At 40.1% G+C, this 25,663-nt stretch overlaps 1 protein-coding gene across 1 annotated transcript in view; it reads right to left on the reverse strand.

Moving 5' to 3' along the window:
• Window positions 1-693: 693 nt before the first annotated feature.
• plxna3 (plexin A3) overlaps window positions 694-25,663 on the reverse strand; it is a 202,152-nt gene continuing 177,182 nt past the window's right edge. Inside the window, exons 19-32 of the mRNA XM_048210619.1 lie at window positions 25,404-25,547; window positions 21,956-22,190; window positions 20,811-20,953; window positions 20,039-20,295; window positions 18,223-18,289; window positions 15,268-15,414; window positions 9,822-9,981; window positions 9,519-9,622; window positions 9,307-9,403; window positions 8,621-8,811; window positions 7,164-7,333; window positions 6,714-6,926; window positions 6,252-6,402; window positions 694-4,429 (exon numbers count right to left, since the gene is read on the reverse strand). Of these exons, the coding sequence (XP_048066576.1) occupies window positions 4,334-4,429; window positions 6,252-6,402; window positions 6,714-6,926; window positions 7,164-7,333; window positions 8,621-8,811; window positions 9,307-9,403; window positions 9,519-9,622; window positions 9,822-9,981; window positions 15,268-15,414; window positions 18,223-18,289; window positions 20,039-20,295; window positions 20,811-20,953; window positions 21,956-22,190; window positions 25,404-25,547 (2,175 nt within the window). The 3' untranslated portion in view covers window positions 694-4,333. The remainder of the gene's footprint in view (window positions 4,430-6,251; window positions 6,403-6,713; window positions 6,927-7,163; window positions 7,334-8,620; window positions 8,812-9,306; window positions 9,404-9,518; window positions 9,623-9,821; window positions 9,982-15,267; window positions 15,415-18,222; window positions 18,290-20,038; window positions 20,296-20,810; window positions 20,954-21,955; window positions 22,191-25,403; window positions 25,548-25,663) is intronic.

Genomic DNA, 25,663 nt, shown 5'->3' on the forward strand with positions numbered 1-25,663 from the left:
TCTGAGGCTGTATCTCTGCAAGGCTTTGCTGTTTGACACCAAACTTTGTGTGTGTCATTGTCACAAAATATATTTTAAAATGTGCAAAGCTGCATTTTCAGCATCATTACTCCAGTCTTCAGTGTCACATGATCCTTCAGAAATCTCAAGCTTAAGAAACATTTCTTATTGTTAATGTTGAAAACAGTTGAAATGCTTTTTTTTTTTTTTTTCAGGAATCTTTGATGAATGGAAAGTTCAAAAGAACAGCTAAATACTTTTTTTTTTTTTTTAAATTACTTATCCCAACATTTTGAATAGCAGTGTATCACGATTTCCTCAAATATAAATAGGCCTACTTTAATATATTCTTATGAATATGTTCTGATTGGCAGTGATTTTGCCGATTCATGCAGCAATTTTGCTTTTATTGTGGACAGAAAAATAACTTGTCACTGGAAAGTTGTCATGTTGCGTCTGATTAGGACACATCTTGCTGTTTTCCATCTATATTCCTCAGTTCTGATAAACGTCTACAGGTGATCATGAAACTCTATCGGGTGCCATCTAACATAACTGCCTTTCCAATTACTTTCCAAGTGTTTCCTAAGAAAATAAATATGCACAAAAGAATTAGTCATATTTGTTTCAGCGTTCTTGCAGCATACACATTCAGAAAGAGTGCAAGGTTATCTGAGTCCAGGAGTGATTGCATAGGTTTCACTGAGACTTGTCTTTATTTGAATGAAAACATCAAGCTCTTGAGACAAAATAGTCCTTGCAGATGATTATATATACAAAAACAATTGAAAAAAAAAAAAAACATTCAAGAAATATACAGCATCATCCACATATCTTTTTAATTAGCAAAAAAAAACAACAACAAAAAACACCATGCTTGTCCTTTGAACATTAATTTAGAATCCAATCTTTCAAAAACCTCGCACAGAGTAAAAAAAAAGGTGCAAATATATACAAATCACTTCATTGCAGCCAGCGTTTCAGACTCATTCTCACGACTCCCTCAAATTACGTAATGCATTAAGAACTGAATTAAAACAATAATTTAAAGAAAATTAAAAACAAAAAAACATTTCAGTCCAATAATTATACAAAATATATTTATATATTTATATAGAATTAAGGACTAGGCATAGCAGTTGCCCATTAACCAGTCATCCAATCAACCAGTCAGTCACAAAGCTCTCCAGACACGTTAATAAACTCCATATATTTCTGAAACTGTAAACAAGTCTGTTACAATAAAATTGATTAAAACATTTGGGATAAAGAGACAAACCGACAAATAAATTAGAGTTAATTTATCTGAGACAAAATGTTTTTTTTTCTTCTTCTTCTTCTTCTTCTTTTATAACTAGAACATTGACTGAAATGTAGTTATGGATCTAAAACAGACATTTTCTTCTACTGTATCTACTGAAAAAACACCACAGTTATTTTTCCACTCACTCCGCTCCGTTCCTCACAAGTTACAGGTGCTTTTAAGAGTATGCCGTTTCACCACACCACAAAAAAACAAACCGCAAAGCGCCTCATTTGGCTCTGAGTTCTGCTGTACGAAACGAAACGGGCGATTTCTGATATATGGCTATCGGCCGAGGCGTCATTAGTGTTAGCTCTGTCTTCACCAGTCTACCTAAAAACACCCCGGTGGGCAGTTGCACTTAACGATAGTCAGAGTTATCTTACAGGCAGTATGTACGCGAACAAGCTAAGTCCACTTCCTCCACAGTACGTTTGGCTTTACTCACAGTATAGAAAAATCAGATGTAAACCTGACGGCGTGGTTTCAACCAAGAGGTGCTAAATCAAAAAAAAAAAAAAAAAAATCAACCACTGATGTTTATTTTTCAGCTTTTTAACATAGATTTATGATTGCGTTTCATTTCTCAAAGTGGTTTGTCCAGACGTTGGATATTGGTTTCGCACCTGCATTGCTGACGACGCAGCTTTGGCAAACAGGCAGTATTTCCTGATGTATCGTGTTGCAAGAGGTTGAAATGCCAGATTCATGAGCTGACCCCATTCCCCCAACAGAAAAACAAACGAATGTTCAAAAAGATTCTGCTTAATTATCATCCTGCAACTTTTTCATATGTTAATGAGCCCCACATTTAGTTCAAAACATCCTGCCTTCACAGTTCCAACAACAAAAATTTGGCTTTTGATGATGCCACATCTAAACGAACTGAGATTCTTGTTATCCATGCGCTGAGTTTGAAGGCAGGTTTAATTACATTCAATGAAACTTTAAGTTTAAAATATCCAGATACATTTTGTTTGTTGAAATGCCCAAGTTTTAAAACCTGCAGGACGAGGCCTACAGCTACTAAACGTAACGTAATTCTTTTGTAGCCAAACGTAGGCAAATCACGACTAGCGGTTATCGGCGTAAAAAAGGGCAAAATCAATCGACGTATGATGTACTTAAAGGTACGTGATCGCTTTGATGGTGATTGAATATCTACATTCAAACTCAACAAACTTAGCTAATAAGGCCCCAATGGATTTCCGTTCTGTTTTAATGATCCCATATTATGGCGGGTGTTTGTTTGCTCGAACTGACCTTGGTGAAGTAGGTTTTTTACATTTTTAAGATGATGTTGAAAGCAAATAGTTCTCCCTGTAGTCCTGGCTGTGATCGTCTGAAGGTATTTTGTGTTTAAAACAGGAACATGTATAATGAGGCAAAGATTTTTGCAGGATATGCCCGGTTATTCATACTGTACATTCTCGGTTGGTGATTTTACTCAACACAAAAACACAATCGATACGCTACTAGACAGGGCAGAACTCAGAACCACATATAGCAAGGAATAGAAAACAGCTGAGAATACTTTGAAATTCACGTACTTATCACAATTTGAGTACCTGGAATATAACGGTTTGAAGTTCACCTCCGTGGCAGCAGAGGGCGACGCTGCCGCCACGGAGATGATGAAAGTCCGATAAAGAGAAGAGGAAATGACTTAAGGCCTTGTGTTGTTTGTGTATACAGACAGAATTGACACAATCTTTAGAATCGATCAAGCAGGAACCTTTTCGCGGTTCACGATAAGGTTTTTACGGGGGACGACCGAAGAGCGGTGTGGACGAGATTTGTCTAGCTGCGGACTTCTGCTGTCACTCTGTGTCAAAAATTGCATTGGCCTGCTGAAACGGCGAAAAAACAATCAGAGTAGAACAGTCGTCCCTTCGTTGTGCTTGGCATTGTGAACACGTTTTGGCTGCCGTTTGGACAGAACAACAAAAGGGAAACGAAAAGGAGCGATGACTCGCCAACTGCTAACATTGAAAATTTAGAGTCAGGACAGTGAATCTGAACACACAGGGAACTTAAACTCATGGCTTGCAGGTAAATCTGAGAGTTATTGCTCTAGATGGATCTACTACATTAAAGATGCCTGTCATCAAGGGACAAAACTCGGCCCTCGCCAACGCAGTCTTGGAGAAGAACCACAGAATCAGAGTAAACACTCCAAACCTCACAGTAACACAGCGGTGTACAAAAAAGCAAAGGGAGCGAAAATGTCTCCCGAAGGATCAACGCCCATCCTGGAGTACATTTCGGCGAGGGTTCGGGGAGTCATATCCGGACGCAACGAAAAGGCAAGCTTCAAAAGATGCTGATCCATACCTCTTGACAAGGAGAGGTCCATTTGGCCCCATAATCACAAAAAAAGAACGAAAACGAGAGAAAAGGCGCTTTAATAGGTCTATGGCATTTTCGAGACGAGGAGGAGAAGGTTCCTCCCATTCTGCCCAGCCTCAACACTACCCATAATGCAGTTCTCCCCAAATATTTGGTCTCCATTCTGATATAAATATCTTCATTTCTGTTAATGGAGCTCATCACACCCCTGCGCACGATTGTTCTTGAGGCATCTCTCGGAGGTCGATTTTTGTTTTCTGATTACCCTACTAAAGCACGTTGCTGCTTTTCTCTCCCAGAAAGTCGGATATTTTCTTCAATGGCACTATCTTCCAAGGCAACAGCACGTGCACCTTTCCTCATTGGAATGTATCTGATCCACAGTAGTCAGTGTTGAAGAGTTTGTTAGGCAGGCCGATGTGAGCGGGCGTTCGGTCCGGGCATTAGGGAGTGCGGGCGTTGGGCGTACAGGTTCTGGTCAAGGAAAATATTGGGCTTCGTATGCTGTGCTGTGGTTCCTTTAGAGTTGATTGTCCAGTGTTTTAGCCTCACTTTTCGTTAGCACAGGCCGTGCAATGATCTAACACGGGTCGGTCCGCCGGACTCAATAAATTCAGTCTCAACCCTCCCCTAAACCCCCTGAACGTTTCCCCTCCCGTCCCGTCCGATCCGTCACCGCCCTCAGCTGCTGCCAGACATCAGGTTAATGGCTTGTTCCAGTTTGTGTCGTAGCTTGTGTTTGCGACAGTAACCGTCTCTGTCCAGCGCTGTCAAAATCTGCAAGAGAGAGAGAGGAAGAGAGGGAGAGGCCATTAACTGAAGGCCGAACCCATGTAATAATTCAATATTCGACATCGTTTTGAGCGTGAGGGTTTGTGGACGCTCACTGGAGCTCGTAATGACAATGATAAACGACCTCATCAGATACGGCACCGCACATTCATCAAGATCAAACCACTAATACAGAAACAACATTTGCATTTCAATTCAAATCTCATGCGCATCTTCAAACTACCAATTTGCACGACCACTACCAGGATTTATGGTTCTTAAGATCTTACAAACTTTTTGATTTAAAGGCTTCTGCATAAATCCCTGCATATGTATATTGGGGGTGTAACGGTACACGTATTCTTACCGAACCGTTTCGGTACAGGATAAGGTGAAAACAGTACACGACGAATACAGCGGTGTAGCCTAACCACCATTAACCACCAATAATCGCAATAAGCTCTGCGCTTTGTTACTTTCGATAAGAAACAAAGTGTCATCTTTCAAATTCTGTCCATTTTATCACGAAATTCAAACAATAAATGCCATTTTGACGCTCTTTAATGTGGTGTGACAGATCTCTGTATAAGCCCTCAGTTCAGCCGGCAGCGCGGACGGCGAGTAAACTCGATCATCTCCTCCTCTTTAATATTAGTTAGAGAATAAACATAAATGAACATCTGAAGGTATGTTAAAAGATACAGTACAACTTACTGAAACGTATCATATCTCGTGTAATCGCTCATTCAGTGTTTCAACGGTGGAAAGACATCAATAAAACAGCCTGTAAACAATGTCACGTAGCATTACGTCATTTACCTCAGGTAAGTCATTCAGTCCCCACAGCTTGTTAGTTTGCCAGAGAAATGAACTTTTTCGCTTAATATATGCACTGTATTAGCCAATATATTCATTATATTTTACTTAACCTGTTAGTGATGTCTTGATCATGAAAATGACAGCCACTGTGTATAAATGATTATATTTCAACAAGGAATTGGAGTAAAAACATAATTTTATAATTAGATTTAGAAGTTAATGCAATCACTGCCTTATGTGCAGCTTACATGTTTACATACAATTTGTTACTTGAGTGTTGATTATTATATCTAAAAATAAATAGCAATTAAATTTAGGCTAATAGTTTGGGCTCTGTTGTTAACCTTTAATATTATAGTAATGTTCAAGTAAGGGCTCCCTATATAGTTTACAGCATTAGCAGAGAATTTTTTTTTATACTCAAGAAACGTTTAGTTATAATTTAATTTATTTAAAGACAGAGACACAATTTGTTCAGCAAACCACTGTTTAATAAAAAAAAAAAAGCAATTTTTTGTTTAGTTTTCTCCCTCCTGCTGTACCAAACCCGTACCAAACCGTGACTTCAAAACCAAGGTACGTACCGAACCGTCTGTTTTGTGTACCGTTACATCCCTAATATATATATATATATATATATATATATATATATATATATATATATATATATATATATATATATATATATATATATATATACACACACACACACATAAGAATATTAATAATCACATTTTAATAATAATATAAAATATTTTAATATTTATATTGTGTAGCATTTTATAAATTATAATACTTAGTAATTATAAAAATATTACATTGGATGTTGTTGCTTTGATATCTGTCTGAATACTCAGTTTAGCAGAGATGACACTGAAAAATCCATATCAGCCAACTACTTTACACTTAAACCCCTCCAAACACTTGACTCTTGAATGCTAGTATGCTAGTACTCTGAGTAAATGTGTAAGGCTCAGGATAGGGTGTGAAATAGAGTCCCAGGTCTCACCTCTTCCTTGTACTTGTTGATGTAGAAGTACAGTTCACTGAGCGCGCTCAGCGTGTTGAACTCGTTGCCATGGAGACGAGACTGCTCTACCAGATAGGCGTCCATGTCCTGATCGCTGATACTTGGCATCTTGCTGATGTCTCTGTAATATCTTGAAAACACACACATAAATACCCTGGTTAAAATGATTGGCTTTGAATTGTAAATGAACAGTTTGCAGTTAATCTACTGTAGAAAATGAAAATCAAACTGATTAATTTCAGTTTAGGCTGCCTAATAAAAGATGGTACAGCAAGTGACTAATTAGTTTGGTCTACTAAGGCAAGTACAGTATTACTATTGCTTATAAAACAAAGTATTAAAAGTGGAGTGTCAGTATCCTTGCAGGTTTTGATTAATCTTTAATCACTAAGCTACACCAATCAGATAAAGTGTGTGGTATTTTGAGCTATGTGTCCATACCTCTCTACCCAGCTCTTGTAGTTGGGAATGTCTTTAGCGTAGAGGAGCTTGTTTGACGGAGAGTCTTTGCCCAGGCGATGCTCAGACGTCGAGCAGGAGTCCATGAATGTCTGAGCCACCACTGACAAACAGGCATCTGTAATACTGTTCTTGTGGATGTCAAAGACAAACTGAGGGTTTTTTATCACGTTGACCCAAAACCGCAGAGGAAGGCTGGGATAGAAAGAAAGAGACAGACAGACAGAGAGAGAGAGATACAATAAAATCTGATTACATCCAAAAAGCTTTTTAGAGATTGTGGTCTGTCTTGAATCACTCTAAAATACATTATTTTTCAATTGCTCCGAGAGCTTACTGCATTCATGAAACAAATGGAACTGGCAACCCAAAACAATCGAAACATATGCTGCAGAAAATGAGGTCAAACATAGGAGGTGCTCAGGATCTCACCAGTTGCTCTTCCAGGTGTGCCGTACGTCCGGGTCAGTGATCTGTCTCTTGTCCGCCTGCTCATCCAGGAAATCAAACATGTATTTGATGGCCAGCGGGAGAGCGCTGCCGCGATGGGCCGTACTGAATACGGTCTCAAAAAGATCGTCCACAAACTTCTGCAGTGTGCCCTAAAAATATGACACACGAGAGTTTACAACATGTTTCAATAAAATCTCTGCAGACATAACAGGAACTTTTTAGGCATCATTACATACATTTTATTGAATAAAACACTATTTGTGAGGTTTTAATTGATATGTTTTGAAATATCAGTGTTATGGATGTAAAATGATTCTTATGAAATGGATTGTTCCAACTTTTTAAAAGCATGAGAGGCTTCTTTTTTTGGCTGAAATAACCTTATAACCGTAAAACACTGTAACATACAGCATTGAGTTGTTTATTGCTTTAAAGGTGCCCGAGAATGTTTTTTTCACAAGATGTAATATAAGTCTAAGGTGTCCCCTGAATGTGCCTGTGAAGTTTCAGCTCAAAATACCCCATAGATTTTTTTAAATTAATTTTTTTAACTGCCTATTTTGGGGCATCATTAAATATGCACCGATTCAGGCTGCGGCCCCTTTAAATGCTCGCGCTCCCCGCCCCCGAGCTCGCGACTATAAAACAGTGCATAAACAAAGTTCACACAGCTAATATAACCCTCAAATGGATCTTTACAAAATGTTCGTCATGCATACTGTATGCATGTGTTGGATCATGTGAGTATGGTATTTATTTGGATGTTTACATTTGATTCTGAATGAGTTTGATAGTGCTCCGTGGCTAAAGCTAACATTATACACTGTTGGAGAGATTTATAAAAAAAATGAAGACGTGTTTGTGCATTATACAGACTGAAAGTGTTTAAACATGAAAATAGCGATGGCTCTGTGAATATAGTAATAAACGACAGTAACTTTAACCACATTTAACAGTACATTAGCAACATGCTAACGAAACATTTAGAAAGACAATTTACAAATATCACTAAAAATATCATGATATCATGTAAGTTATTATTGCTCCATCTGCCATTTTTCGCTATTGTTCTTGCTTGCTTACCTAGTCTGATGATTCAGCTGTGCACAGATCCAGACGTTAATACTGGCTGCCCTTGTCTAATGCCTTGAACATGGGCTGACATATGCAAATATTGGGGGCGTACATATTAATGATCCCGACTGTTACATAACAGTCGGTGTTATGTTGAGATTCGCCTGTTCTTCGGAGGTCTTTTAAACAAATGAGATTTACATAAGAAGGAGGAAACAATGGTGTTTGAGACTCACTGTATGTCATTTCCATGTACTGAACTCTTGTTATTCAACTATGCTGAGGTAAATTCAATTTTCAATTCTAGGGCACCTTTAATAAATAGCTCAGTTTCATGTGTGTACAGGATGGTGTTCATGTACCTTGGTAGCCAGTAAGCGTGTGAGGTAAATCTCAGACACCATCTTACTCCCGCGGTCTCCCTCCCGCTGGTCTGCGTGCTCGTGGTTCTTCACCAGGTGCCAGAGTTTGGTGCCCGTCTCCTGGTCAGGGGTGATCATGGGAGCCCGGGACCGCAGGCTGTCTGGACTACTAGACGTCCTCAGGAGGCTCTCTACACCAGAATGCCGTTCAATCCAAATTAGCAAATGTACTTCTTAATGCATTGATTGTACATATCTTAGCCTGTACATCTAAACTGTTTATTTCTGAATCATAATATTCATCTTTTTAATGGCTGTCTCAAAACCTAGTGAGCCGAATCAAAGTTTACTGTCTACATAAACAACATTATGACTGAAATAGATCCTCCTACAGTAAGTGACTGATTTCAGACAGCCTCCACATTGACATGTCTATGTCTGTCTGCTGTTTAGCTAGGCAACTCACTAGGTTTTGAGACATAGCCTATGTGTTATTTCACAGAAGAGCTCAAACAAACGAACTTCAGCCAAGAATGGTTGGAGAAAAGATCTTAAATTCCTATTTGAGTCAAACATGCTGCATGTGGCACTACACAAAATGCTGAAAGAATCCGTGATATATTAAACAAACACGGCTAAAGCCGAGGATCGTGTGGCGTAAAGCGATCCGAGAGACTGTGGCTTACCGTATCGACTGAGAGAGCGAGTGAAAGTGAAGGAGTTGGCGATGTTGTAAGCGGATACTTGCTTCTGAACCAACGCCACCAAAGACCCATCTGTCACCTAAGATGGAAAAGGAGAACTATAAAAAAAGCATCTCCATTTTTGTACAGCACGCGACAAGCATTTGTAAATTTGCATAACATAACGGAGCAGCTGCCAGGAAATGTTGTTCAACCTGGTAGTGTGCCAGCGTATTCAGTCTCTTCCAGTCGCTCTCAATCTTTGTGGTGACGTCTTCATCCTGGAGGATGATTCTGGTCAGTCGACCCTGCCGCCATTCTGTAGAAGGAGAGTGAATGCAATAGTCTGGGATGATGACGTTTCTGAAGTGTCAAAGGTAAAACTTTTGCTATGTTTTTCATGCTTTCCCTCTAGTAGTCAATATATGACAGACAGACAAACAGATAGATAGATAGATAGCACCATCTATCATATCATTACATCATTTCTATCAACATAATAATAATCGGTTATTTACCCAGGTCCATGTCGTCGGCCTGCGGGCGCTGTGAGTACGGGATGCCCTTGTACACGGCATCTAGCAGCTTGTCCTTCACCTGGGTGATCGTGTCACAGTTTAGCACCTTGACAGGGATTTCTGTTCCGGCCTCTCCCTCCGGAGGAATACACATGAGCGTCTGAGAGAGCAACAGACAGATATGGTATAATATTTAGCAACACGGGAAAACATGACAATGTTGATTGACAAGATGACCAGCAATAACACAAAAACATGTCTCCATTAAAATCTAATATGCAGACCGCACACTCTAACATACACATGGACTTGTGAGGGTGCGTAAAGGTCAAGGCACATTTTATTATACACAGTGGGACACTGGAGCTCTATTCGGCCCAGCTCTGCCAGTGTATCAAAGATTGATCGGGATCCTGTTTCCATGCGTCGGCCTGATTTATCATAATTGCCATCTCAACTTTAACTGTTATGTCAATGGTGAAATATTTATCCGCTTGCAAAGCGGTATTCAGAATATGTGAAACGCGCGGGTTTTGATAAAACGGTCACAGATCGATAAAAACAAACGGCAAGAAGTGATTGATCCGGCCACAAACAAGGATTCATATGACACGTCTGAAGGTAAAAGATACTTCAAGCTGAAGTGTGTAATCTTTCTGATGTTAAAATATTTTTTCTTATTCTAGTTTAATATGCATGCAGAGACAACTTTATAGGTTGATTTCCCCGAAAAGTGTAAACGGTCTCTGTCCAGCAAACAAAATATTCATCTGATTGTTTTAAAGGGGACCTTGATTATGATGGTGACATCTCAAACCCCAAAATTTACATAAACCCTGCCCCCAAGAAAACACAACAAAGGGAGTGAGGCCATGTTGGGCTGCGTTAGAGAAGAGGAAGTGTTGTTGCCATGTCATCGTTTTACGCCGGACTGCTTCACAAACGAGGGTCAATTCAACGCTGGATTTGCACAAAAGATTGAATCAACTCCACAGCAACTCCACAAATTTATCCACTGACCATTCAGAAACGTCCAGTTTCATTGTAAAAGTTGTAACTTCTTCCTGAGTCTCTCCATCAGTGTCGACTCCGGTTTGAACAATGTAAGGCTGAACACCGTTACTGACAATCCTCATTTTGGCTGCGTGAGATTCTCCAGCTTTGTTGTTGTTGAGCAACCAAAGCACGCGCTGTTAAAGCTCCGCCCTCTTCTGGAAAGGGGGGCCGGGAGCAGCAGCTCATTTGCATTTAAAGGGACACACACAAAAATGACGTGTTTTTGCTCACGCTGAAATAGGGGCAAATTTGACAAGCTATAATAAATGATCTGTGGGGTATTTTGAGCTGAAACTTCACAGACACATTCTGGGGGACACCAGAGACTTTATATTACATCTTGTGAAAAAGGGCATTCCAGGCAAACTATGAAATAACCATGGTACAATGTCCCAATAAAACATGGAAACACCATGGAACTTTGAATCAGATCTCTTAGTGTATGAGTGTACATCATTTTTGTACCATAGTTACTATGGTAAAAAATAAAGCTATAAAACTTTCATGCAGCTATGTAGCATTGGTTAAAAAAAAAAAAAAGAAGCTGTAGAATGTGCATCAGCTCCATTATGCAGTAGCATAAGTGAAATGAGATTCATATATATATAAAAAAAAAAAAAAAAACAGCCCTCAGCACTTACCAAGTGAGTAACACATTCAAATAACAGCTTTATAAACAGGCAGGCGAGTTACATTAAAGAGCCGAGCGTTTATTATGGAGCCGATGCTTTGATATATCTCCATTCACACCGTGACAACAGTCCATATAAATTAATGAGAGGACCTTTTGTGCGCATGGGCCGCGTTAATCGTGTGATTTAAACAATGCAGCTGGCACTGGTGCGCAACTGTGCATCCGTAATCGTGGCTACTCGCTGATCATTAGCTCACGGCAATTCCTCCCCTCCAGCCGTGGCTCACACGCGAGGAGTTTATGATTAAAACCCAATTACACAGTAAATTACGGAATTCTCCCAGAGACGGAGCTGAGCTATATTTAGGACATCCGACGCTGGTTTAGGAACCGGATTGGGTTGAAACTTGGGAGCTTGGAGGAAATGAGGGTTTTACGAAAGCTTAACATGAAGATTCTCAACTCTGGCTGTGTGTGAGAAGATGAGAGTGTGTAAAGGTGACTTTAGTGTCCTTTGGCACGTGTTCACACATCCACAGGCACATTTCATCACCCATCTGAGTCGTTTAATGGTTAAAGGAAGAATGAGTACTGTCCCAAAACACTTAATGTTTTACCAGATTGATCCAGCTAGAAATTATATCTATTAATAATACGAATACTAAACTTAGTTTGCTAATATTTAGTCTTTGCACACCAAGTCAAAATTTTTGGCACAAAGAACATACATTTTAAAATTAATCAATCTGAATGAAATATCATACTGCAATATTCCTCAATTTTTAGTTTCACTTTTTATTCAAAGGCTATATTGTCATGGCAATGGCTGTCATGCTTATATTTCATATTTTATGATGGTATTCTGTTCGCATACACATATACAGACACACACACACATATATATATATATATATATATATATATATATATATATATATATATATATATACACACACACACACACACACATATACACATATATATACACATATATATATATATATATATATATATATATACACACACATACACACACATACACACACACACTTTTGTTAGATGTGATTAATCGTGATAAGTCGATTTGACAGCACTAATATCTATAAATTGATGATGACAATAATTGTTATATATGCTTTAGTCTAAAAATAAATATAGAAAATGTATAGAATTAAACAAAATAACTGTGACAAATCAAATAGTTTCAAATGCAACAAGTGAATTTAGCCATCACAAATGTGTACTAGAGACAAATGGCAAAGATAATCTAAATGTAAGAATGAGGTGGAAGTGAGCATGCATAATTAAACAGCCAATATGCAAAGCTGAATTGACCAATCAGCATTCAGAACTGGAACAATCTGATTTATAATTCAAGATGCGTCACATTATTTAGCAAAGGGTCGAAACAAGAGCAAATAGTTACACTTCTAATGAACATATGAACATACACGCTGTGTCACAGGTGAGTCTGACCTTTTCTGACGGCCCCTTGGGGCCTCTCTTTAGGGTTGACAGCTAAGACAGCTGAATAACTGTGCCACAGATCGATTCCCTTCAGCTGATCTATCCTGAATACTGTGGAATTGATGAGCTGTCCTATAGCTTTAACCACCACTGAGGAGCCATAGATTAAAGCTCATTCATTGGTCGGCTCGTATTGTTCCATTTAAAATCAATGCACAGAACTCTGTCGGTGTAAATATGCTCTTTTTGTGTAGTCGTGTTTGTGTATTGAGATAGAGAGTTTAGATCAGGTGCTCTATTTCCTGGCTGTCTGTTGAGATAAATGAAGGGATTTGGGTTTGTTTATGAGTGCCATGATAAATTCTCAGATTTGTTTCAGTCATTACAGGCTCTGATCAGGTCAGATGAAGACGACATCCGTATCAGCTCATTCTTTGTTTTATCTCAATCTCTGTTCCTGTTATTGCACCTCTGACAAACCCTGCTCTCAAAGTAATTTTATAACTCACCCTGTCTGGATTGATATCATCTGTCTGATCGGCATTTGAGCTTTCAAGTCGGTTTGATCTCAGAAGGGACTACAGGCCGAAGGGACACTGATGAACACTGAGATTTGGAACTGAGAACCGGATCTTAACTTTTTCCCTGCCATTGACAAGATTTTCCATCATTTATGATGCAACGCTTCCCTGCCATAGACGAGTTTTTCCAGCAATCCATGTTTTCACTGTTATATGGTAGTGGATCTTCTAAAAGAGTACAGCATCTCCGGATGAGTGCACTCATTCAATCCCATAATGCACCACAATAACAATGACTGATGTTCACACAACGACTAGAGAATACCCATAATGCACTGTGAGAGTCATGCCGAATGAATTCCTGAGTCTTGCCAAAAGATGGCACCCACAGTGGAATCATCTATCCATCCATTTTACAAACCGCTGGTCCAATGTGGGTATAGCCTAATATCATAAAGGTATAAATTAAATTTTTATGGATTGTTAAATTGTTTAATTAAGGTTTATACATACTAGTTTCCATGACAGAGTTCAAGATAAATATTTTCATTACTACTGGAGCTGCTAGTTTTTGCTAAATTGCAAATTGGACTGATTACATTTGGTGCCGTGACCCGGATGGGAGTGATGTTTAAGGGGGTGAGTGTAACTCAGGCCAGTAAGAGCTGTGTGTGTAAACCTCACTCCCCTTGCCTCAAGAGGCGCACTAGAAGCTGCAGTCTTTAGCAACCTTGTTAGTGCGCGCCCCATGCCGGAGATGCCGGTTCGAATCCCGCTCGCAGCGGTATTGAGTAGGACCGGCTACATAGGGGAAAGTGAATGAGGGTGATTTCAAGCACTACTATCTAGTTTTGATCATCGTACTGAATCCGATACGGACGAAGTCTACCTTAAATGAATACATTGTTGCCTACTGCGTGATTTGTATATGTACATTTCTGAAATCCATTACTTAGACACAGTCACCTCTGATAACAGATCACTCTAATTGCAATGCAGACACATGCATTTTCTGTAAAGCTGCTTTGAAACTATATGTATTGTAAAAAGTGCTATACAAATAAATGTGAATTGAAGTCATTACAAAAACTTTTGTTCAAAATTGATTTTTGATGAAACTTACCTAAATCCAAGTGTTGATAAAAAAGAATGAATGATGAACTTTATATATATTGACTGTTTACATATTCATACAACACATTCTGAGTGCCAGTTTTGTGAATATTATCAAAAATGTTGGCGCTGACTAGCAACTTTTTAAGTAAACACTGGCATGGAAACAGTTAATCAGAACCTGTTCCATAAAGAAAAAAAAAAAAGATACTGAATCTTGCATTGGTCTTGCAAATGTGGAAAGAAAACCATCATAAAATATTAAATATAAGCATGACAGCCATCGTCATGATGATTTAGTCTTTTGAATAAATAATGTACAAATATTGCAGTATGATATTTCATTGCATTGCACTGATTATTATTAAATATGAATATATATGTTCTTTGTACCAAAATCTTGGACTTTCTAACATGTAGAAAACATGGTCAAATGTATATTAGGAGTACTAATTTTAGTATTAATATTATTAGACAAATTTCTAGCTGGGAACATCTGAAAAGGTAAAACATTTGTAAGCATTTAGGGTCTTTTTCAAATGTATATTTCAAGCTGAAATCAAACACTTGTGCTCTTTAATGAGGCTGGGGGAGCTGGGAGACAGGAAGAGGGATTATGGGATACATGAGAGAGCGTCACCATGGGGACACTGACCAGCTGCTTGTAGTCGATTTGCTGTCGGATGAGCTTGTCTTCGCTCAGGGAGTATCTGGCCTCTCCTGTGATGGCATCTATGGGACCTTTTTCCATCTGCTGTTTTATAGCACAGTAGAGCATAAACAGAGGCTCGCCAGCACACTCCTGCACAGAGAGACAGAGAGAGGTCATATTCTACACTTTTGTAGCATTTTATTTTCTCCCAAAAGTCCACTTATAATGTTAGTCATGGCTTCTTGCACCAAAGTTTTACAGTACATGATCATTTCCCACTTTCTCACTGACCCACAGAATTAAACAGGCTGTTTTTGCTGCAGTATTTAAGACTGCTTTACGTACAGTAAATGACATCTGTTACGATTGGCTAAACAATGCATTGCGGTTAATGGATTCTCAAACAACTTCCATAGACATTACAGAGCTAATTAACTCTTTCATAGGGTTTCCTTAAGCACACATAAAGACAGTATACACTGCTGTTCAAAGATTTGGGGTCAAATAATACTTTTATTATTAATGAAATTAATACTTTTATTCAGCAAGGACGGATTAAATTGATCAAAAAGTGACATTTATAATGTTACACAAAAACCCTAAAAAATGTATCAGGCGTTTCACAAAAATATTAAGCAGCAAATCAGCATATTAGAATGATTTCTGAAGGATCGTATGACACTAAAGACTGGAGTAATGATGTTGAAAATTCAGCTGTCATCACAGGAATAAATGACGTTGAATGGAAAGCAAATCATTCAAAAGAGTGCTGACGTTTCATAAGCAGAAGTGATGTGTTGTGAACTAGGGCTGCACGATATATCGAAATAAACTCGATATCATATAGTGCGATTGCACTCCCCAACAAAATCACCCCACACATTCTAGAATGAATAATTCTTTCTAGATATAGCTATTCAAGAAAGATAGCGCAGAAAAAGTAAATATCGCAATGTCAGTTTTTCCAATATCATGCGGCCCTATTCTAGTACATCTATTTAGTACTTCGGTGCTTTAATTTCCAAAAGAGCAAGTAAATCTCATTTTCCATTACATGTTCCCTTTAAAACCTTTTACCTTTAAAGAACACACTAAAGAACTTCCTGTGCAAAATACCACAGACCATCAATTCAATAAAATCACAGCGAGCTGTAATTTTCCACACACTTCGAAAATGCATAATTGCACCTTTAAATACAGAGGAAAAAGCAATGAAAGGAGAGACAAAAAAAAAAAAAAAAACACATTCTGACCAAAAGGAAGCAAAAAAAAAGAGAAATAAAACGGCGAGCATGCAAAGAAAGAAAGCGCGGCCGTGAGAATGAGAGACACGGACGATCACGGTTCTTTTCAGATGACATTTGTGAAGTGTGGAGAAGTCTCCAATTACCCACTTAAAAGCGTTTGATGACTAAACAGCGATACTGAGGGGAGGCTATTATTTAGTTCTTAGGCGAGATCAGCTTGACATTATTAATTACAGCATGACATCCTGAATCACACTCTTCTAACGCAGGCGGAGAGGGTTACCCAGCATCCATTGCACGCCTAACAGCAAGTAATTCTAAACAACCAGCCTCCGAACTCTATGTCAAATGCATTTAGTCTTAATATATACATCAAATCCTCAGCTTTTTATTGCTTCTAGAGACTGCCTGTGTTTTGGCTCTGTCTGCTTTTCATAGTCTGGCCGTTAGACCCCGTTATGACACAACAGATGTGCGTCACGGGATCCGCGCCAGGTTTCATTCGCTAACGAACACGTTTGAACGTAGAATTCACACAGTTTAACGTATGCAGCGTAAATGCAGATGACATGAACTGACAGCGCAAGAGGAAGCCCTAAAAATCTGTTAACAAATATTTATGTTACCCTTGGAGAGTTGGTTCACCCCAAAATGAAAAATGATGTCATTTACACACCCTCATGTCCGTTCCAAACCTGCATGACTTTCTTTTGTGAAACTCTAAAGGAGAAATCATATAATGAAAGCATAGTGACCATGGACTGTCAAGCTCTAAAATAAAATAAAATAAAATAAAATAAAAAATTAAATTAAATAAAAATTAAAAAACAAAAACAAAATAAATACTTTAAAAGGTACTTTGAAAGGTTCACACAAGATGGAGCAGAACGCGGAAAATAAAGTATACGCGGGCCTTTAACCTCTCCTTTGTGTTCCCTGTAATAAATGAAAATGTCATACAGGTTTGGAATAAGTAAATAATGACATTATTTCATTTCTGAATGAATGAAACCTTTAAGTTGAACGTTTATATGTTCTATACGATGGTAACGTTACAGTAGTAATAGGTTAATGTATACAACATAAATATAAAGGATACAACAGATGTGAATGCTTTGGCTCATGATATATATATGAAACGCATTACAAGTACACACCCAGGCAGTGCAATAGAGCCGTACCGAGAGGCATTTCATGGTAATTACTTCTAGAGGCCTGTATGGTGGCCAAAACACTTTAACATCTGCACTGATGGGACGTAAAGACACTGGGCGGTCGGCCAGCGCTACATTCCACAGGGCAATTCCAGCCCTGAATGCACAAAGGGCCTGATGTTCCTGCCCTTAGCACTAATAGCCATCTCAATCAGCTTTAGCCTAATACAACGGCCATCTTGGTGAACTCTAGAACACCTGACAGGATGTGGGATTGAGCAAGTGCCCTCAAGACTTCGACGGGGCTGATTTCGGGGTTGGGTGGAAGCCGTGGCATTCCTGAGTCGCTATCCGGAGCGTAGGATTTGACGAGATTTATTAGCAGACTTTGCGATGAGTCAGCCTGTCAAAAACGTCAGTGCGCCAAAATTGTTTCGCAAACAAGATGCTAGTTAGCCAGAGAGAAGTTTGAGGTTGTGGCTCAACTTCATGTAGGGCTTCACATAGCACATTATTAAAACTGACTGAATATTTATGGTAGAAAACAGGTCACAAACCTTGAGGAAGCGGTGCAGGAGGAATGTGAACCAGTTGGTGAGCATCTTCTCAGCCACAGATTCAGTTCTGCAAGACAAAGCAATCCAGAAATGCAAATGATGATGTGTGGTTGCTAGGGTGTTCTGAATGGTTGCTACGGCATTACTAGGTGGTTGTTATGGTGTTCTGAGGGGTGTGTAGCATGCTTCTATGTCGTTCCTAAAGTGTTCTGGCTCATTGCTAAGGCAATTCTAAGAGATTGCTAAGGTGTTCTGGGTGGTTGCTAGGCTGCTGCTATGCATTTGCTAATGTGTTCTGGGTGGTTGCCAGGGCATTGTTAGGTGTTGCTAATATGTTCTGGGGGGTTGTTAGGGCACTGCTATGTAGTTGCTAAGATGTTCTGGCTGTTTTCTATAGCATTGCTATGCAGTTGCTAAGGTGTTCTAGGGGGTTGCTAGGGCATTGCTATGGGTTTGTTAAGATGTTCTGGGGGATTGATAGGGCTGTACTATGTTAGGGTGTTCTGAATGGTTTTACTGTATTGCTATGTGGTTGCTAAAGTATTCTACGTGGTTTCTAGGGTGTTGCTAACGTGTTCTTGGGGTTTGCTAGGGCATTGATAGGTGTTTACCAAGATGTTCTGGGGGACTGATTTGGCCTTACAATATTAGGGTGTTCTGAGTGGTGTTACCATGGTGCTACGGTTGCTAAAGTGTTCTACATGGTTACTATGGTGTTGCTAAAGTGGTCTAGGGGGTTGCTAGGGCATTGCTAGGCATTTACCAAGATGTTCTGGGGGATTGATAGGGCCTTATTATGTTACGGTGTTCTGAATGGTTTTACCATATTGCTATGTGGTTGCTAAAGTATTCTACGTGGTTTCTAGGGTGTTGCTAAAGTGTTCTTAGGGTTTGCTGGGGCATTGATAGGTGTTTACCAAGATGTTCTGGGGGACTGATATGGCCTTACAATATTAGGGTGTTCTGAGTGGTGTTACCATGGTGCTACGGTTGCTAAAGTGTTCTATGTGGTTACTATGGTGTTGCTAAAGTGGTCTAGGGGGTTGCTAGGGCATTGCTAGGTTTTTACCAAGATGTACTGGGGGACTGATAGGGCCTTACAATGTTAGGGTGTTCTGAGTGGTTTTACCTTGCTGCTATGTGGTTGCTAAAGTGTTCTACGTGGTTTCTAGGGTGTTGCTAAAGTGTTCTTGGGGTTTGCTAGGGCATTGATAGGTGTTTACCAAGATGTTCTGGGGGACTGATATGGCCTTACAATATTAGGATGTTCTGAGTGGTATTACCATGGTGCTACGGTTGCTAAAGTGTTCTACGTGGTTTCTAGGGTGTTGCTCAAGTGTTCTTGGGGTTTGCTGGGGCATTGATAGGTGTTTACCAAGATGTTCTGGGGGACTGATATGGCCTTACAATATTAGGGTGTTCTGAGTGGTGTTACCATGGTGCTAAGGTTGCTAAAGTGTTCTACGTGGTTACTATGGTGTTGCTAAAGTGGTCTAGGGGGTTGCTAGGGCATTGCTAGGTGTTTACCAAGATGTACTGGGGGACTGATAGGGCCTTACAATGTTAGGGTGTTCTGAGTGGTTTTACCTTGCTGCTATGTGGTTGCTAATGTGTTCTAGGTGGTTGCTAGGGTGTTGTTATGCATTTGCTAAGGTGTTCTGGAGGGGTTGCTAAGGCTTGCTATGTAGTTGCTATGTATGTTGTCATATGACAATGATATGATGGAGCATATTTTTTCACAAATGTAATGATGAATCTTCAAGTAACTTTTTTAGGAGGTTATGCTCCACAATTTGAGGCAGTTACCACCTCTTACCGTCTAAGTAGCAGTTTGGGGTGGTTACGGTTCTCCAGGTTCTTTTCGATCAGGTCGGCCAGAAGCTGTTTGAGAACTACAGTGGCGTACTCCATCCGTCCCTGCAACGCCGCCATGAGGAGGGAGGCCACATTGCCGCGATCCCGCATGGAGAAGGACCTTTGAGCCTCCAGCGTGTGGATGAAGGTCAGCAGGAACATCTTGTTGTGCAGCAGTTGACTGAACAAGCGCAGTGCCTTCTCCACATTAGCTGGAGACTGAGAGGAGAGGAAGCATTTGATTAAACGAAAGAAAAGGTAGGAGAACAAAAACACAAATGGAAAAAGCAGGCAGGAATGAGATGAGAGAAACATGCGCAACAACAATTGTTGCCTGAATGCATACTTGGAAAAAGCTCCGCTGCGGTGAGATTTAATTGTTCTTTGCTGACTATTTTCAAAACATTTTTTGGTAAGGCACGTCTCTAGACGGCTATTCCACCAGGGCCTTGCAGGGCTGCTGATTTCATTCTGCCTGAGGTTTTAATTAAAAAGCATGCTGAAAGAGGGGCGTTCGCTCTGAAGCTCACTACTGAGACAGCAGTACCGTAGCTTCAGAGCTTAGGGGATCTTTTTAAAGCACATCTAGGCTTTTTTTTGCTTTCTTTTTTTGGCAGAAGGATTAAAAGAAAATGGTCTATGAGTTGTGGCAACCTACTTATTGGCACTTGCGAGTGACAGACGACACCTGGGGACAGAGAAATTGAACCAGGATGTTTTAAAAGTTCCCTTACGTCCAGCTCCTTTAAAACCGGGTGTTCTTCGATGCCAGGGAACATCACTCTCATGGTGTAGGTGCGATACTCCAGGAAAGGGATCTTCACACCGTCCATGTCGTTCGTCAGCTCTTGGATGTCTGTCTGCAGCTCAGCGAATGCTGAGATGAATAAAGAATGGAGATATGCATACATCAGACTGAAGAACACCTCATATGCTGTCACAGACATAGGGGATACTGACCATATTTTGAGATTACTGGCATTGGCTACATTAGCAAAAGTTGCTATTTTATTTGACATTTAGGAACTTCGAATCAACTAAACAATCTAATTTATTGGGTTTGCTTAGAAACTTTTCATTGTAGCTGCTTGTTTTGTTGATGTTGATCACAGACCCTTTTCCTGTCTAATTGAGCAGTTTTACATCCATCATGGAATCAGTCTTGGGAGATTAAATTATCCTGCACTGATTGAAAGCATGAAAAACTGTTCTTCTCTGTAATTGAGTTATCTTGCAAAATACAATCGTCTATTCTTGATTTAATTTTACTTCTATAGTAGTTGAGTTTTGTATTTTTGCTAGCATTAATAAGTATATTTGGACACCCTTTAGATATAGGTAAAAAAGCACTACTGATATGTGTGTTCCAACAGTTTCAGTCGCTTCTCTGGGAAAGTATGCCCACCGACACATGACACAGAAATGAAAAATAAACGTATAAAAATTGCATAAAAAGAAAAGTTGCATTTATTCCAGTATCTCATGGCATTCTTTTAACAAATGCATAAATAACACCGCACCGTGTCTGCCTGAGCTACAGATCCTTTTAAAGCTGTGAATAAAACCGGTATCAAAGGATGAGGACATTATGACGTCATGACCCAGTTCAATCCCTCCACAAAGACTGCGTCAAACTCTGCAAGAATCCAGGCTACTGCAGTGTGAGAGTGCCTCCGACTCGCTCCCGTTCTCAACACAACAGCACGCCAGAGGCCCACGGGACACCTCGCACACAATGAAATAATACATCACAGCTCCATTTGATTTATCCTACGGGTTAAAACCATTAGTAGCTAATTAAAACCCTCTGCACACCTGTCAGAAACAGCTTGGCACGGGCTATAGGCAGCGCAGATGCTTAAGTAACCAAAAATCGTACCTTCCTTGCACTCCAGCGCGACCCGGGACTCCAGATTGTCCATCTGCAACTGTAGGCGTTTGAGCGTGCGGTCGGCGTCCCGCGTCTTGCGCTTGTAGGCGATGAGCACAGCAATGATGGCGATGAGGAGAACGCCACCGCCCGCTCCAATCCCGATGATGGCGGGCAGCGTGAGAGTGCTGTCCGAATAGATGTGAAGCGTTCCGGGAGAATATTCCAGGCCGCCCACGAGAATCTGCATGCACGGACAAAAGAATCTATTAGAAGTCAAAGTATGGGGCAGGGCCCAATGCTAAGGATTCGTTCTACTGGTCCAGTCAGGTTCACACTTTTACTTGCCCTAGCAAAATTTTCCCTGGCCCCAACCACAAACCGATTGGGCCAGTGACAATTCCATCAACTCAGCTTTTCCTGATGGGGCCTCAGGTTGAGCGCAGGCCCTTCAATCTAACCACTCCGGCGACTTTAGTGGCTCATAATGAGGGCTTTTGATTGGCCGAGGGCACTCGCACTGTTTCTTCTTGAATGAAATCAGCTTGCAATTAGAATTACCACCGAATTATGCACTTGTTTGACACGTTCACGTCGCGTTCCTCCACCTGCAGTGAGAGAACAATCGCTTGCCGCCTCCGTGACCACTAATCCACATCAAATTACTTCAAAAAGTCACTTTGGCACAGGTGTTGAAGGCAATTAGGCACAAATCAGCAGGTAATAGAGGTCTAGTTAGAGATTCGGGTCCGACCGAGGCGTGGTACCGGGAGCTCAGCCTTGCGCTATTCGCGGACCAATTAAACGCGGCATCCAGCCATCTGTCCTAACGAGTTTCACCTTTCCGTGGCTGCTCGGGCCCTGCGTGGCTGCATTAATTATTGAGACTCGGTGATAGAAGGGAACAAAGTGAATCCTGAAGCGCTGTCGATATGTGTCAGGTCATTAGCTGAGTGATCCCAGCACTCTCAATCCCACTATGTCTCTTTCTCTCTCACACTTTTTTTCCCCCTTTTCTATGGGTGTTTCTCCACACTGTAGATTCACAAACTGGAACTTAACTGAATAATCACCTCTTTGATATATATACATAATCTTTGTCTCCACAGAGCTTATGCATCAATCCAATGGGAGGGCATTGGACCGAATTAGAGGGTGTAATGTGCATACCTTATATTGACATAGATCAGGGTTTCACCAGTTAATGCCACAGCTAAGGCTAAGTTCAGACTGCAGGTAAATGTGGTCAAATTTTGCTCATATGTGACTCAGATCTGTTTTTTCACAACAGTGTGAACAGCACAATCTGATCTTTTCAATTCTGATTTGGGCCACTTCCATATGTGGTCCTAAATCTGAGACAGATTGGATGTTTTGCAATGTGACACTTCAAAGATTTTACATACCCAAAATTAACAAGACTCATAAGTATTACAGCTCTTTATATAAGCAAAACATCATAAATGTTTAAAAACAATGCTCTCTTTTTTTTGCATTCTTTGTTTTTAATATTGCCTGCAAATAACTTCTCTGGGTTCTGCGGCAGATCACACAATAAATAAACGTGTAATCGCTTACTCTAATGTCCTCCGTGTTTACTTCTATATGACAGTGTGCTGTGTGACGTCTTTTTAGCATTCTTTTGTGCATGCGGGTCAGTCCAGGATCATCTGTTCACACTGGAATCTGATATTGGCCACATTTAAAAGCTATTAAAAAAAGGATATGAGCAATAAATCAGAGAGCATTATATATAAAAGAGCATTAAAGGATTAGTTCACTTTAAAATGAAAATTACTCCAAGCTTCAGTAGCCCCTCACTGCAGAACACTCGAGATCCAAGGGGTGGAGTCGGGTAGGTTAAGGTATATGGAAAGTGGGAGGAGTTGGATCTAGAACCAGGGGGTGGAGATGGGTAGGTTTAGAGCCAGGGGGCGGAGTTGGGTAGGTTTAGGGCTATGGAAAGTGGGAGGAGTTGATCTAGATCCAAGACCCCGCCCCTTAGATCTTGTGTTCTGCAGTGAGGACCATCTCCCAAGCTTTACTCATCCTCAAGCCATCCCAGGTGTATTTGACTTACTTTGATATTTTACTTCATAACTTGTTAAATATGGATATTTTTCTTTCACAAACGCATCGCTCCGCTTCGGAAGGCCTTTATTAACCCCCGGAGCCGTGTGGAGTACGTTTATGATGGATGGATGCACTTTCTTGAGCTTCATACTCATTGGTCCTGTTCACTGCCATTATAAAGCTTGGACGTGTCAGGATATTTATTAATATAACTCAAGATTGTGCTCATCAGAAAGAAGAAAGTATATATACACCTAGTATGGCTTGAGGGTGAATACATCATGGGATAATTTTCATTTTAAAGTGAACTAATCCTTTAAGGCTTGCAGTGTGAATGTAGCCTAAGAGACTTGGACCTGGATTTTATTAGAATTGATCTGTTGAGGTGCTTATTGACCAGTTCTGAAAGTAATTACTCTGACAAACTTTGTATTCAGGAAATGGCATTGGCAAAACATTAAGCGGTTTTATAAAATCAAATGAAACTAGATTTTCTGAAGAAAATCTGATCGATACCCAAGCAAAGGTCAGGCCATGATGTTGTGTGCTACGTGTTATGTAGTTCAGAGGTGCGAAACTTTGGGTTGGCAGCATATCGATTTGATTCATGATTCACTCACACACACACACACACATGCACACATATACATATAGAATATTGGCCAACAGAGTGATGCAAATGAATTAAATAGCCACATGATTTGAGACATTACTCATGTCTGTAGCACATACAGTGCAGGATGAGCTACATGCTAAAGTTTAATACACAGGGTTAGGGGTTTGTTCAAATGACTAACACCAAGTATGAGCAATAATAATAGTGATGATTTCCTGAGCAACCACTAATGAAAGCTGTTATTATCAATAAAGGGGACTGAACTTGTCTCAAATGCTCTCTCTAAGCATATGTCAGGGCTCATGAAGGTTATGAAGGATTCCTGTCTGCTGTTTGTAATAATTGTTTGAGCTGCCGGGAGAGCAGATAGCTAGATTACGTGGGAAATTGCTTGTATCAGCGCTCCCTATAATCCTAATAAGTACTTAATGTACGGCGAGCCACTTCCAGTTGACCTTTATGTTTTCTGTTTTAGCATTAAGGTAAAAAACGGCCATGCAGCAGTGGCTTATTATGAGATTGATTAAATAAGACGCACAATGCCCGAGTCCATGCAAAACAAACATTCAGCATTTTCCCCATCTTATGGCCAGCCATTCATTTTCTGCCAACTTTATTGGTTGATATACAATAAACACAGAGTCGTAAATTCTCAGTCAGCGCATTGAGAGGTGAGCGTGTTTTGCTCTCTGCCAGCAAGAGAGGCTCGTTATAGATTAGGTGTTTATAATGCATGATGGGAAAATGTCATTGCAGCATGATCCTCACCATCACTCGCTGTTCTCCGGTCAGATCTGGTGAATCGCAGAGCAGCTGAGATTCAGAGACTGTTAACAGACAGGGTGTTTCTCCAATCATCACGCTGTAATTCAGCCGGGCGTTACCGGGAGCAGGAGGGATGAGGTTCTTGCCCTGTTTACAGATGAAAGCACAGAAAATTGAATTTACCAAAAAGTGAGCATATAAATTTTTCATTTGGTGTACATAATTTCATATATATATGTGTCATAATGGGTTATTTTCTTTAA

This window comes from Megalobrama amblycephala, linkage group LG12 (genome assembly GCF_018812025.1).
Source record: "Megalobrama amblycephala isolate DHTTF-2021 linkage group LG12, ASM1881202v1, whole genome shotgun sequence".
Taxonomy (NCBI): domain Eukaryota; kingdom Metazoa; phylum Chordata; class Actinopteri; order Cypriniformes; family Xenocyprididae; genus Megalobrama; species Megalobrama amblycephala.